The sequence below is a fragment of the Vipera berus genome (genome assembly GCF_964194415.1).
Source record: "Vipera berus genome assembly, chromosome: 8".
NCBI lineage: Eukaryota > Metazoa > Chordata > Lepidosauria > Squamata > Viperidae > Vipera > Vipera berus.
This window is the reverse complement of record NC_138211.1, coordinates 25,635,548-25,648,979: the sequence shown is the minus strand read 5'-3', so window position 1 is coordinate 25,648,979 and position 13,432 is coordinate 25,635,548. Positions and strand designations below refer to the sequence as shown.

The 13,432-nt window shown below is 45.1% G+C and overlaps 1 protein-coding gene across 10 annotated transcripts in view; it reads right to left on the bottom strand.

Moving 5' to 3' along the window:
- Positions 1-5,546: 5,546 nt before the first annotated feature.
- The window catches only part of AAK1 (AP2 associated kinase 1), a 93,223-nt gene continuing 85,337 nt past the window's right edge, over positions 5,547-13,432 (bottom strand). For 9 of the 10 annotated variants that reach the window (XM_081333881.1, XM_081333885.1, XM_081333886.1 and 6 more), the window contains one exon: positions 5,547-11,836. In XM_081333881.1, coding sequence (XP_081190007.1) covers positions 10,734-11,836 — 1,103 coding nt within the window. In that variant the 3' untranslated portion in view covers positions 5,547-10,733. The remainder of the gene's footprint in view (positions 11,837-13,432) is intronic. The other variant, XR_014027244.1, reaches the window with a different exon arrangement.

Here is a 13,432-nt window from a genome sequence, read left to right as displayed (position 1 = left end):
GGACCGCGCAGGGCTGAGTGCGCAGGCGCCTGAGGAGCCCTCCGCGCGCGGTATCGCGCCCAGAGCGGCCTCTACCGGGCGGAAGCGAGAAATGCAGGCTGTTCGATCCGAGACGCCCGGGAGGAGCCGCGCTTGGGGGCCGTGGGAAAGTGGGGGGCCCGCCCGCCCCCCCCTCCCGTGGGTTGCAGCAGCTCCCCGGCTGTGGAGGAGCCGAGCCAAGGAGGATTCTTTCCCCTTTTTCCCTTTTGTCAGGACAGGCTAGCCCAGGGGTAGGCAACCTCGGCTCTTTTATGACTCATGGACTTCAACTCCCAGAATTCCTGAGCCAGCTATGCTGGCTCAGGAATTCTGGGAGTTGAAGTCCATGAGTCATAAAAGAGCCGAGGTTGCCTACCCCTGGGCTAGCCCATTTCTAACCCTGCGGCTGGCTTTGCCTTAATTGTGCCATATTTATTTATGGAATCAATTATTTTTTAAACATTTTATTAAGATGTAAAGTAAAATACAAATAGTTAGGACACAATGGGGAGGAAAAAGGGAGAAGAAAGGGAGGGAAAGGAAGGAAAAAGGAAAAAAAGAGGGATCGACTTCCAACTTCCCCTGTTGCAGTAGAACAGGGGTGCTTTTATCCATGGGCTGTTAGGCTTTTGAATGGGAAATAATTTAATATAATATAATATAAACTTAATAATATAAACTATGCATAATTGACTTGCGAGGCTGGTGCGTTGTGCAATTAGCTCATAGGGTGTAATAAGATGGAGGGTTTGTGTCACTGTGAGTTGGGGGTGGGGGCACGAAGGGAGGCTCAGCCAATCTCAATATACACGGTTGTACTTTGACAATAAAGGTTCATTCATTCATTCAAACTCAATTTCATTGAGGGCCGCATCAGCATTGTGGTTGCCCTGGGTGTATGTGTGTGTGGGGGGGTAGGTGTGGCCTACTGGGTGGGCGTGGTCAGCTCAAGGTCAATTGTGCCAGGGGTCCCTGGGTGGGCCTGGGCAGGACTGGGTAAGTCCAAGGGTCCCTGGCAGAGGAGTGGGGGGTGGGCCCGGGGCGAACGGTGGCATGGACTGCCCAGAGCCCTGGGCAGCAAAGGTCAAGTGTCCAGCCCAGCCCTTGAGCTCCCACATCACCAGGACCTCACAGCCTTGCCTAGCCCAGCTGCACTTCCTGGAGGGGGAGCACAGCTGTGCTTACCTCCTCCTTGAGGCTATTGCTACTGTGCTCACTTTCCTTGGCCAGGTTACTCATGGGTGCAGGAGGGCAAAGTGTGTGGGTCAGAGGGAGGCTCACTCCCTCTCCATGTGAGGAGACCTGGCTTTGTAACCAAATCATCCTCAGCAATAGGATGGAGACCACCAGGTGATGGCGAAAGGGCAACAGGGCTGCTGATGGCCAAATGCTAAAGCAGGACTTCCCTCAGACCCTCCCTCCCTGCCTCTCTTCTTTTCACTCCCATCTTCTTTCCTTCCCTTTCTTCCTGTTTCCCTCCCCTCCTTCCTTCCTTCCCTCCCTCTCTCTGTGCCCAGGAAGGGATGAGGGGAGGGGGAGAGGTTGGCAGCGCTTCTCTCAAAGAATAAGAGAGTTCAAAGAGACCTTTGAGGTCTTCTAGTCCAACCCCCTGCTCGAGCAGGGGACCTATACCACTCCAGACAATGGAATATCCAGTCTCTTCTTAAAAGCCTCCAGTGATGGAGCATCCACAACTTCTGAAGGCCTTTTCTCTGGTTAGTTGTTTTCACAAGTCCTTAGTTCTAGGCTGGTCTTCTTTTCATCTATTATTGCCTTTTCATCTTTGGAAAATATGTTGACCCCTTCTTCTCTGTGGCAGCCCATAAAATATTGGAACACTGCTATCATGTCAAACCCCTAGTCCTTTTCACTAAGCTAGACATACCCAATTCCCACAAACATTTGTCATTTGTTTTAGCCTCCAGTCCCCTTATCATCTTTGTTTACCATCCATTTAGACCAGATGGTCCCCCTTGTTTGGTTTATAGAACAGTGGCCACGAGCAGAGCCTTCTCAGAGACAGCACCCCAATCATAGAGCTTTCTCCCAAGGAAAATAGGAATAGTGCATCCATCACCCGTTTAGAGGCAACTCCAAACACACTGTTCAGCCAGGCATGTGTAAAACAACACCACATTTTATGGTCAGACAGCACTAAGTAAATTACTACTAATATTTTTCTTTCTTAAAATACACACTTTTAATATTGTTTTTAAGGACTGCTGGTGATGCTTTGCAATAATTGTCTTTGACAGTTTTCTTGTAAACCACCCTGAATTTCTCTGAAATATTTAATTTTGAATTAGACATTGATTTAATAAATTAGGCAGAAGAAACAAATGTTTACATCTAAATCCCACAGACCTACTGCCTCCTAGGCGCATACTGCAGAGAAAATAACGCATTGCATTTCTAGCCAGCGTAGCCACAGGATCATGGGAACTGTGGTCCATGACACCCAAAAGACATTAGTTTGGGTAAGTCTGGATTAAATTATAAAAGTGCAGATGAGGGGAAGTAGAAGCGAGAAACACTTTTCACGTCTCCAACAAAATAATGGGGGGAGGGCAGTTGACTTGGCCTTTTAATTTCAAAACTGCACCTGGTTTTCTGCCTATAAGATCCTTTGGGAAAATATAATATTCTTCCTTTTTAATATTTCTTCTCTGGGGGAGGGGGCTGACTTCCCACAAAACAAAGGTACTTGTATTCTTTTTTTAAAATCAAAACAGTCCATTTTGCCATCTCTGCCAACTCCATCAGCTTCTGTAGCCATTCGTCCATAGTGGGAATAGAAACATCCTTCTTTTATGGAATCAATTATTAAGCCGCCCGTGTCAAACAGCAAACCATAACCCATAGAATTAAAATATTACAGCATCAATATAAACATTACAGAAATTTTAAACATGGCACTTTCGTATGAGACAGAATAAAAACCAGGGTGGTTTGATTTGGTCTATTACCCATCAGGGAGAAAGTGTGAACATTGCAGTCCTGCAATCCCTTAGTCCACCGTTGCTCAAACTTGGCAATTTTAAGATATCTGGACTTCAGCTCCCGGAATTCTGCAGCCAGCATATTGGCTGGAGAATTCTGGGAATCGAGCTCCACACATCTTAAAGTTGTAGAGATTGAGAATCACTGTCTTAAAACGATGTGTAAATCCACATCTGCCCCCGCCACAAAGGGAGTTGGGAATAAAAAGTACTACTCAGCCTTGCCCTGCAAATTACGCAGGAAGGAAACAAAATGAGAAATCTCTCCAGCATGTTTGCAGTGCAGGAAGTGCCTGTTGGTGCCAGAGAAGGGTCTCTGCACCCTTTGCGGATGTGCAGCATTTCCCATTCCATCAATCAAGGAACCCGCACACTCCTGCTCCAATCTAAGAGTTGTACATATCACAGGAATCCACCTGCCTGAGATCTTAGGGTGTGGGGCAACAAGGGCATTGCTTGACCTCCAAAATCGTGGGTCGATTTTGGCAGAGCATAAGAAGAGGGCACAGCAGCTGACCTGCCGAGGGTAGGTTAGATAAGAGGCAGCTTAACCCAGACAGACACCTGGCAGGGCAAAAGGCCCAGAAGGGACCCTCCCCTAGTTTCTTGGGCTGTAAAGGAGACCAGGTGGGGGAGCATTCTACTGTCAGACGTGGATATTCCCAATTGTCCAGGTCATGGTTGTCCCAAGGGTGATTTCTCCAATTGTCCAGGTCATGGTTGTCCCAAGGGTGATTTCTCCAAAAGGCAACTGGACTTTCTTGAAGGTTTGTTTTTTTAAAAAATGCTTCACTTCTCATCCAACAAGCTTCTTCCGAACTGATATTCTCGGGCATATGCATATAACAAACACAAGATTAAACACTCATGTGCTTACACACATCTCCTTCTGCAGAAAATATGATTTAGGCAATACGACAGCAAAGTAGATGTTAGGAATGGGTACAAGGAAGGCAGTTATCCTGCTTGAAAAATGCCTGTTCACCTAAAGCAATCTTTGAAGGGAGAGCTTGGTTTTAATCACCAAAAATAAAATGGGAGGGGAAAAATGTTTTAAATGGGAGCTGAATCCATGTAAGTAAAAGTGTGTAACTTCAGTATGATTAAACCATCTCAAAGGCATGCATATTCTCTGTATTACTCGTTTTTAATGTTTGCTATGGACCTTGACAAAACAAATATTTGGAGCAGAGTGGGTCAACTGTGGGCCACAGAGTGAGAATTATGGAAGACAGGTCAGAAGAACAGAATCCCGTTGGAGAAACATCTGAACAGCAGATATTCTGGGGCTGATTATATTGAATATACTGGGGTGAATCTTTATACTAGTGCAGTATAATCTTTATACTTTTATACAGACCACACTTGGAATATGGCACCTAATTCTGGTCACAAAGAAGAGCAGTGTATGAAGAACAGTTGCAGGATTTGGGCTTGGCTACTCTAGTGAAACGATGAACTAGGGGGGACATGATAGCAGTATTTCAGTATTTGAGAGGCTGCCACAAAGAGGAGGGAGTCAATTTATTTTCCAAAGCATCAGAAGGCAAGAGAAGAAACAATGGGTGGAAACTAATCAAGGAGAGGAGCAACTGGAATTAAGGAGGAATCTCCTAACAGTGAGGACTTGCCTTCAGAAGTTGTGGGTGCTCCATCGCTGGAGGTTTTTAAAGAGGCTGGACAGTCATTTGTCTGAAAACTGTCAGAGACTGAACAGAGATGGGCAGTTTGGGAGCATTCAGATTGTGAAGTGCCACCATCTAGCGGGCAGCAACCTGTCCTGCCATTCTGTTGAAGGGGGAGGGAGGTTGCCATTTCTGAGATGCTTTCGCTTTTGCTGCATGCTCCCTCCCAGCCTGTTCCAAGGCCGTCGTGCACTGAGAGTGACCTGCTATCTGCCCAGCACCTCAGTGTTCTCAAAACATCTTCTCGGCATTGCACTGGCTGCCGAGAGATGAGTCAGGGGGGAAGAACTGCTTTGTGCTTTGCGTGGGACTTTCAGATTCCATCCAACTTTACTGCAACCACTTTCTCTCAGTAAAAGTTCTTTTGATTCAACTCAGTGGATTCCAAAATCTTGCTTTCCTGAGGGACTAGCTGAGGCAGGTCCTTACAGTATTGGGTCTCCTGTTTGAGCAGGGAGAGAAGACCTCCAAGGTCTCTTCCAGCCTTAAGATTCTATGATGTCTATGAATGGGTTGCTTCTTCACTGCAATCACTCACATTTTGTTTAGCTGGAGAGATATTTCCCTGGCCGTATTATGATATGGTCCACTTTCTGCATCAAAGTGTCTCACAATACATCCTGGCACTGTGCTGATGGAAACTAGTCCTGTGTAGAGCTTGAAGTAAGAGTCCAACAGTGGATCCTACATAGAACAAGGAGGCAGCCATCAGGCTCACGAAGTAAAGTGATATGGATAGTATCTTCTGATCAGCAACCTGCCATTGTTACAAGGTCTAGTAATGTAATCCTGGGCAGTAGTCCAAAGGCAGCAGGAAAATAAGACAGACCAAACACTTGGTAAATGAGCTTTTGTCAATGTGTTCAACTTTTATTTCATTTGAACGCTTCAGAGAATACAAAATGCTTACATTACAAAAGGAAAGAATTCCTATCGTATACTGATTGTCATCCCAACGTTTTCTGACCGTTATTGATCCTCTGTCATTCCCCATCATCAGTATCCAACAGGGCTCTCCCAAAGACTCTTCTGGTTCCTATGGAGGATTGGAGGAAGTCCTGCAAGTCAAAACTTCTCAGACTGGGTTATTTTAGTACAGGGCTCCCCAAACTTGGCAACTTTTAAGACTTGTGGGCTGGCTGAGGAATCCTGGGAGTTGAAGTCCACAAGTCTTAAAGTTGCCAAATTTGGAGACCCTCTTCTAATGTGGGCACAAAGAGGAAGGGGCCATGCCCCCACCCTCCCTGCTTTGCCAAATGGCTCAGGACCAAGCTGGTTGGCCCCATAGGCCAGCTCCTCTTAGAATAGATGAATAAGGAAAAAATGGGTTGTGGTACGTAGGGAGGAGAAAGCTGCCAATCCTGCTTTGCGGGTCACGATCCTGCCCTTCAATCCATTCCCACAATGCAGTCCTCTGGTCTCCTTGGTGCAAAAGGGAGTTTCTTCCAAAAGGAACAGAGGTTTGTGTGTGTGTGTGGAGGCAATGGAGTGTGGTACGTGTGTTTGTACATCTAGCTCACTCGCATTCCTAAACCACAGTCCCCTTTCCCCCACCACAACCTTCAGAAGCTACTGTTTAAAAAATACAAACAGATTAAACGTATTCACATGTTTAATGTTGCACCTGACTAATAAGCTGAACACATGACAGAACTTCATCACCTTCACTCCATGCGTCTCCATCAGGAACGACAGCACTTGCATGGGTCTTCCAAGAGTCCTATAGGAACGCTACATTTCAGGAACATTTAGCAGAATATTCCCCAAATTTAGATGATCCCCATTTTCATCATTATTATGCAGCAATGGCATGAATTTAAATCTCACAAAATAAGCAAGAAGAGATAGTAGCCCACACATGCATACAAACACAAACCCAAGTGATTACTATATCAATACATTTCAACTTTGCCTTATTTGGCTCATAATTTTATTTTGTTTTTGTTTTTTTTAATTTACGCCTACCTTTTCCCATCACCATCAAGATTAAGACTGGGACAGGGGCAGAAATGAAGGGAATGCTTTAAAATGCCAAATAAATACAAGAAATCTACTAAGGTCTACATGTGTTGCATTCTCAGACACTGATATGAACAGAGAAATACCTGCACCCAAAGGACTAATTAGGCAAGCTGGAAAATAGCAGAGTGTTGGATTCTGTATTCTACAGTAGCGTTTCTCAACCTCAGCAACTTTTAAATGAGTTAAACCAATTAAATCTTAAAGCCACCGTGGGTGAGAAAACAGAACTACTGTACAATTAAAAGTACCATCTGTCAACCTTTGTAGAAGTTTTAAACTATTATTAATACTACAATAATAACATTAATATTAATAATACTAGCCCATTCAAAAGCACTTTCTTTGAGGAGTGATTTCTGCAATGATTTTCAAAGCACCCAACTAAAACTAGTAGCAGCTGAGTTAACTGATTGTAACAGTGAGGTAAACATCAGAATTAGTTCTGAAGGTTCTGTTCATCACCAATATAAAGTGAAAACATTCCCACTGTCTTCAAGAACCATATGAGGAGGCCAAATTTCTATAGATCCCTAATGAAAATGCAACACAAGGACTATGGAAAATTCAAAACGGACATTTGTCTGCAATTGAACACAGATCACAGGTGTCTTCCTCAAATAAATCCCTTCCAGATGCATTGGATATTCATGCTCCCAATTTGCTACCTGGCCAAAAGACCAACACATCTGGAAAACATCAGGTTGGAAAGATTGTGATGCTTTGACTCATCAAATGATGTCATCTTACACAGATGACCTCTTTCCACTTCCCAATTTTCTCACAATGGACATTTTGGCCTTAAATTATATCTTCCAATGTATGGCCTGGAGGACCTTCCTAAGAGCTATGGTTTCTTAAGAGTGGGTCTTCCTGATGTGTTTAGGAGCCCTCTCAAACCACAACACATAATATTTAACTTAACTGAAGAACACAAAACAGCATGGCAGTGCTCATTCAGAAGCAGAGGTACAAAAGTCTGCATCCATGCTTTTGAGAATTACCTCTCCCTCTTCCAAAAGATATCCACATTTTTGAACCATCAAATTTCTTCCTGTAAGCTGTAATTGATAATATAAATTATGCAGGAAAAACTGGATTTAAAAACGAAGCAAACCAAACCCAGAAAAAAAACCCACTCCGGCACCTGCTTAAGAGATGAGGTAGGTGCGCAAGGAGGGAGTCGTGGCCAGGAAGCGTTTTGAGCCCCATCGTGGTGTTGGGCCAACCTACAGCCAACCTCCTTTTTTACAGTCCAGGAATGTGTCAGCAGGTAATACCAGATGAGATGTTTCCATTCATCCAAAAGTCATATCCAGCATCTATTTCCTAGGAAGGATGAACCATAACATCTTGTGGGAAAAGGCTTCTGCACACGCTTACATGCGTCTGTTTAAACAGAATGCATGAACAGTTGCAGATCCCAGAAGTCAACATGGGAAGACGGAATAAAAATGGGTCTCCCTTTAGGACAGGAGGGCCCAGGCCATGGCCTGTTCGGAACCGGGCTGCACAAGCAGCAGCTCAGGCACGCAGCTTCATTTGCACGAGCGGTAGGCACTCCCACAGGCACATGAAGCTCCGTTTGTGTGAGCGGTGGACACAAAAGTCAAAAATGGAGCTGCGAGTGTGCACACTCCCCCCACCCCGCCGGTCTGCAAAGCGCGAAAGGTTGGGGACCATTTGCTTTGGGAATCATTTTGTTTTTAGCATCTAAGTTATCTACATCCTTTCCAGCAGTTTCTGCTATCATTCTTGTAATACTCGTCTTTGAAAGATGCATTTTATTCTCCTATGAAATAAATCTGATCATTTTCAAAAGTGCAAGTTCTCCCAGAAGACCAGGGAATCCCAGAATCTAGGAGTTAGTTATTTGTCCAAAATGCTAAGACTGCGCATGCAGTTTACAGTCATTTTTATAAAAGTCTCAACAAAATGGGAGAGCGTTATTTTCCCCGACTCAGGTCATGCCACTTCCCCACCAGATTAATGCAACAACACAGCATGGGAGAATGTTAGAAAGTGCGTCCCCCCCCCTTCAAAAAGGAGACATCAAGTGAATATACTCCCCATTGCTAACAGGTTCAAATCTGAAGAAAAATACAAGTGTGTTCTTTGATACATTTTCAAGAGGTAAAAAATACGAGTCTCTTGCCTCATGAGCTCAGCAAATACGCAACAACATTTTTTCTAGAAAAGGCACATTGCAGCAGGGTTCACAGTTGAACGTCAACCTGTGGCCAGCAACTGAACTTCCCCAGCACGAGTCAGTTCGAGAATAGATCCCATTCTCGGTTCTTCTGGCTGGACATGGAGATTGTCCTAGCAAGGATTTAAACAGTCAACAGTCTTTTACAGAATCCGATTTCCACTTTCAAACACTGTCAAAGAAGAGAAGTTTGCAGAAGGAAGACCCACCCTACGCGGAATCCCATGACTGTAGTTAGAATGGGATGAAGCATTTCATTTGTTGTCCGTGCAATGCAAAACAAAAACACGGCTACTTGAAGAGGATCGACTCTGAACATCCAAGAGATGTAACTGCACACAGAGTTGTGAATGGGCTCTCCTGTGTATCGAACAGCCATTCCCAAACACGTGCACCCTAGGTGGGGTGAGACAAGTTGGCTGGAGGTTATGAAATTTGAAATCTAGCACAGGTGGAGAGCATCAATTTGAGAGAAATTGTGATAAGAGGGGACCCGTACGTGCCCTCCTACTCACATCTGCCCTTGCCCTTCCACCAGGACAGAACAAATTCATAGCAAGGCAAAACGGTCTGAATCACCATATTTGATGGTGGAAAAGCAGCACACCCAGACCAAGTGCACCAATTTTGGGCTTAGAGCTACATGTGAACAAAGGGACATCTGATTTTCCTTTCCTCCCCCATCCATTGATGAGGGGCAGAAGAAGAGGAGGAGGTGGAACAAGGCTTATCTCATGGTTCACAAAAGCTAAGAAAAAGTGCATCATTCCTCAGAGGTTCAACAACGGAGAGACTGCTTGCCTTCATTCTGCAGAGTTGGAAGGCATGACGGCTGGAGGCAGCTAAAGCAATTTTTCAGATTTGGGGGCTGCAAATTCAGGGCTTCAATGGCAAAAGAAGGGAAAAACATGCTTTGAAAGTAGGAAGCTAGGAAACTCAGCCCTGGAGAAGGTGCAGTTGAAAGCCAAGGAACTGGGAATTTTTCCCTTAACCGTTTTTTGATGATCTCACCGGTCTCATAAAGAAAAAAAACTGGTTTTGCAAAAAATGAAAAGCAAATGATGGAAAGCTTTACAAAACTTACAAAAACTCCTCTTAAAAAGTCAGCAAAAACTCTCTTTAAATTACCAGGCTTCCCAGGCTTATGCAAAGAACAGAAAATAACAGAAACTGTCTATAGTCTACTCAATTGTCTGTTATAGTGTCAGGCAAGACTATACCCTAAATCCTAGCCAACATTTGCCTAGAACAGGCTTAGGATAGGAATTAAATTCAGGTAAAAAGAACTAATGCACATTGTAGAAGAAGACTTGTTTCAAATGGATAATTACTCCAGAATCAGTAAACATTATTAGCATCAACTAGAAACACATGCCGAGTCCTCCCAGCTTCTTTGTGGGACAAACAAAGCAAAATCTGGTTGCCTTTTTTTTCCAGGTACACATTTGACATGATGTTAAGATGTTGTGTTAACCTTCAGTTGAGGTAAAACCGGTCCTGTCTTATTAGATTCCCTGTGGGATTAGTAGCGTAAGGACAATATTTCCCCAAACAGCTTTAGACTGGAAAATGTCTTGGTCAGTGAAAGTGGCTGCAGAACAAATCAAGTCTCCATCCTTGGCTATTAGTGCTTGGAGGAGAGGACTTCCTGTGAGGCAGGAAGGGCCCGCCACAGCAAGAGGGTTGAACATGATGGTTGAAGTAGAGTGCATTCCGTTTCGTGGGGTCCGTTTGCAATTTCTTTGGGGGGAAAAAGATACCTGTCGGAAGCCACGTACTGGACTTCATCACAGTAGAAACCATTTAAGGCTTCTGCTTCCCCAGTTTGGAGGGAAAGGGGGCAGATGCAAATGGGTCGCTAGCGGACAGTTCTTTAGTCCTGGAAGACAGAGAGGCGATAGAAACGGAGCCAGCTATCACCTGCTTGTTGGTCTGAGATACAACTTTGTAGGCTGCTATGGGTTGGGCACTGGTCCCCTGCCTGCCTTCTGGACTGTAGTGTCGGGAGTATTTGGCTAAGGACTGTGGGTGGAAAGGCGGGCCGGTCTTTGATCCCAAGAAGCCTTCCTGGAGGACCAGCTGTCTTTGGAGTGTATCGTTGGAAATGGGGCTGAGCTCTCCAGTTGCGCCTTTGGGAGGGTGGGCATCTGGACCCTCACTTGCTCTTGGGGGCTGAACCAAGGAGGCCCCCGAATACTGACCTTGGGGAAGAAGGGAGCCGTGGCTTCCCACCTCCAGGCTCGGGAAAGTGGGGGCTCGTGTGTGCTGAGCCACTCCAGCTGAGCCTAGGAAGGCCCCGGTGGGAGGAGGCTCCTTGACGAGACTGTGAGCCGCCAGCTCCTCCAGGCTCTTCCTTTTTGTGAACGGAGCTTTAAGGAACACATCGCCTTCATCCAGCTGCCTAGAAAACACTTGGCTTTTGGAGAGAAATGGTGCTTTCGTGAAAATGTCCAAGTCATCACAGTGGCTCTTGGAGTTTCGGAAAGGAGCCGTGGCAAAGACATCGGTCTCCTTTCCAGACGTTTCTGCAGGTTGTGGTGGAAAAGTGTCGAACAGAACCGACCCTGGAACATTCTGGGCGGCTTGGAGGTTCAAGTCCTTTTGGGAACCACCTCCCCTTTCCTGAAGCTGGGGGTTCATTTTACAAGCCTCTTCTTCCTCTTCCGAGTCCATCAGCAGAGGTCTGGATCCACTGCAGTCCAAGATGTCTCCCTCATGGTCGGTCCCTTCTCCTTCACTGCTGTGAAAGGAGCTGTTGCTTGAAAGACCATCCCTCACCAAGAAGTCAGCTTCTCCTCCAGGTTGACTGTGCTGTTGCTTACTCAACGGCAAGCCCCTGGCGGCCCCCGGCCTTCGGTCTTGCTCAGTGCTGACCAAGAAATATGCAGCTGGGTTCCCCTGCAGTCCTACAAATTGTAAAACAAGAGTATTACTTGCCAATCTTTAAGATATTCCAAGTAAAACTAAACCACAGAGGTGTAATGATGTGGGATTTAAAATCAGCAGCACGCATGTTGGGGTGAGGAGGAAGGGAGATGGAGTGAGAAATACATATAAAATAAAAACCATACAAAAGTGAAGCCAGGTAGTTACAACCAACAGACACAACTCAGCATTTCTTCACATTTCAAGATTCCGTAGAACGTGGGTTAGAGAAAGTGATGGAAGGTGTTAATAAAACAGACACACAAGCCTCACTCAAGACTCGGGAGGATGATGAGAAGGGGGAGGAAATGGTTGTCCCAGACATCAGGAGCAGAGGGCGAGCTGGGTTTTCAAGGAAGGCAAGGTTCTAGATCTCATGATCCCGAAGGGGAAAATGGGAAAATAAGGGGGTCCATTTCTTCTCAATTCCAGATAAATTGAAAGTAGCTCAGGTGAAGCACATACAAACTGCATTTCTGCTGTCTTCCCATAGGGTTTCCTTGCTTTTCTGTCTATGATTTTCACCTCTCCCGCATCAGACTTTTTAGGAAAAATACTTAGGAAAATAAAGAGAAGATTCAAAATAAAATGTGTGCTAGCTTGCTATAACCAAATCTCGCTTCCTTTGGGGCAAAATGTTAGAAATGAGAAAGCTTTAGGAATCATCCGACTGGATCTGCAAGCCCCCTTGGGGAAGGCCAGCTGGAAGGCCTTCCGCTCTGGAAGGACCAAATCTACCCATTCAAAGCTGCCACTAGTCTTGGTCTGTGGATGAATGGGGACCAATCAATTACATTGCCCCTTTGGGCTTGCCAGCTTTCTCAAAAGAGAAAAAAAAAACCCTCTTAAATGAGGGGGAACACAAGTCTGTTGCGACCCTAGTTTGCTGGTGACAAGGAACAGAGCTGGTTCAGTCCAAGCCAAAGCCTGCAGATCTGCCCGCCTTCCAAATGAGGGAAGGTACAAGCAGAAGAGTTTGCTCTTGCTACACACATGGGAAGAGATCAGATGAATCACACACATAGTTATTAGAACACAAGAGAGCTTACCTTCCAAGAAAGAGTAGCAGGTTACAATGTTAGCGAGAGAGCAGGAAAAAGTCACATAAAAGCTAAACTTCGGAGAACCCAGGTTTGCCACTATCCATAGACGTCATGGGGCATAATTATGGGTATCACTCAAATTCGGAAGGAGGGGGGAAGAGGAATTTCTGCTAACTTAGGGAAGGCAGAGAATCACAGTTCGCCAACGGGCATGGGCTAATTTCTGGTGGACCCTTCTGAAGTTGATAGTGATACTCATCTGGTCCACATAAGGTTTGCAGTGTTCTTTAAGCAAAAATGAATGTTCTACATCCACTGTGAAGAGAGGGCTCTTTATAAATTTAATAAAGGTCTGGAATACAGGATCTCTAGTTCTGTTTATATAAATCTGTTTGAGCTTCAATAACATTTCTTAGCCAAGGTCATCAACTGTTAGGATATTAAGCTGCTTCTTATGATTAAAGACAGGACTCATAGGACAAGCATCGGCATTTTATTAACATAGCATTAAAAAACTAAGTTACATGATAAAAT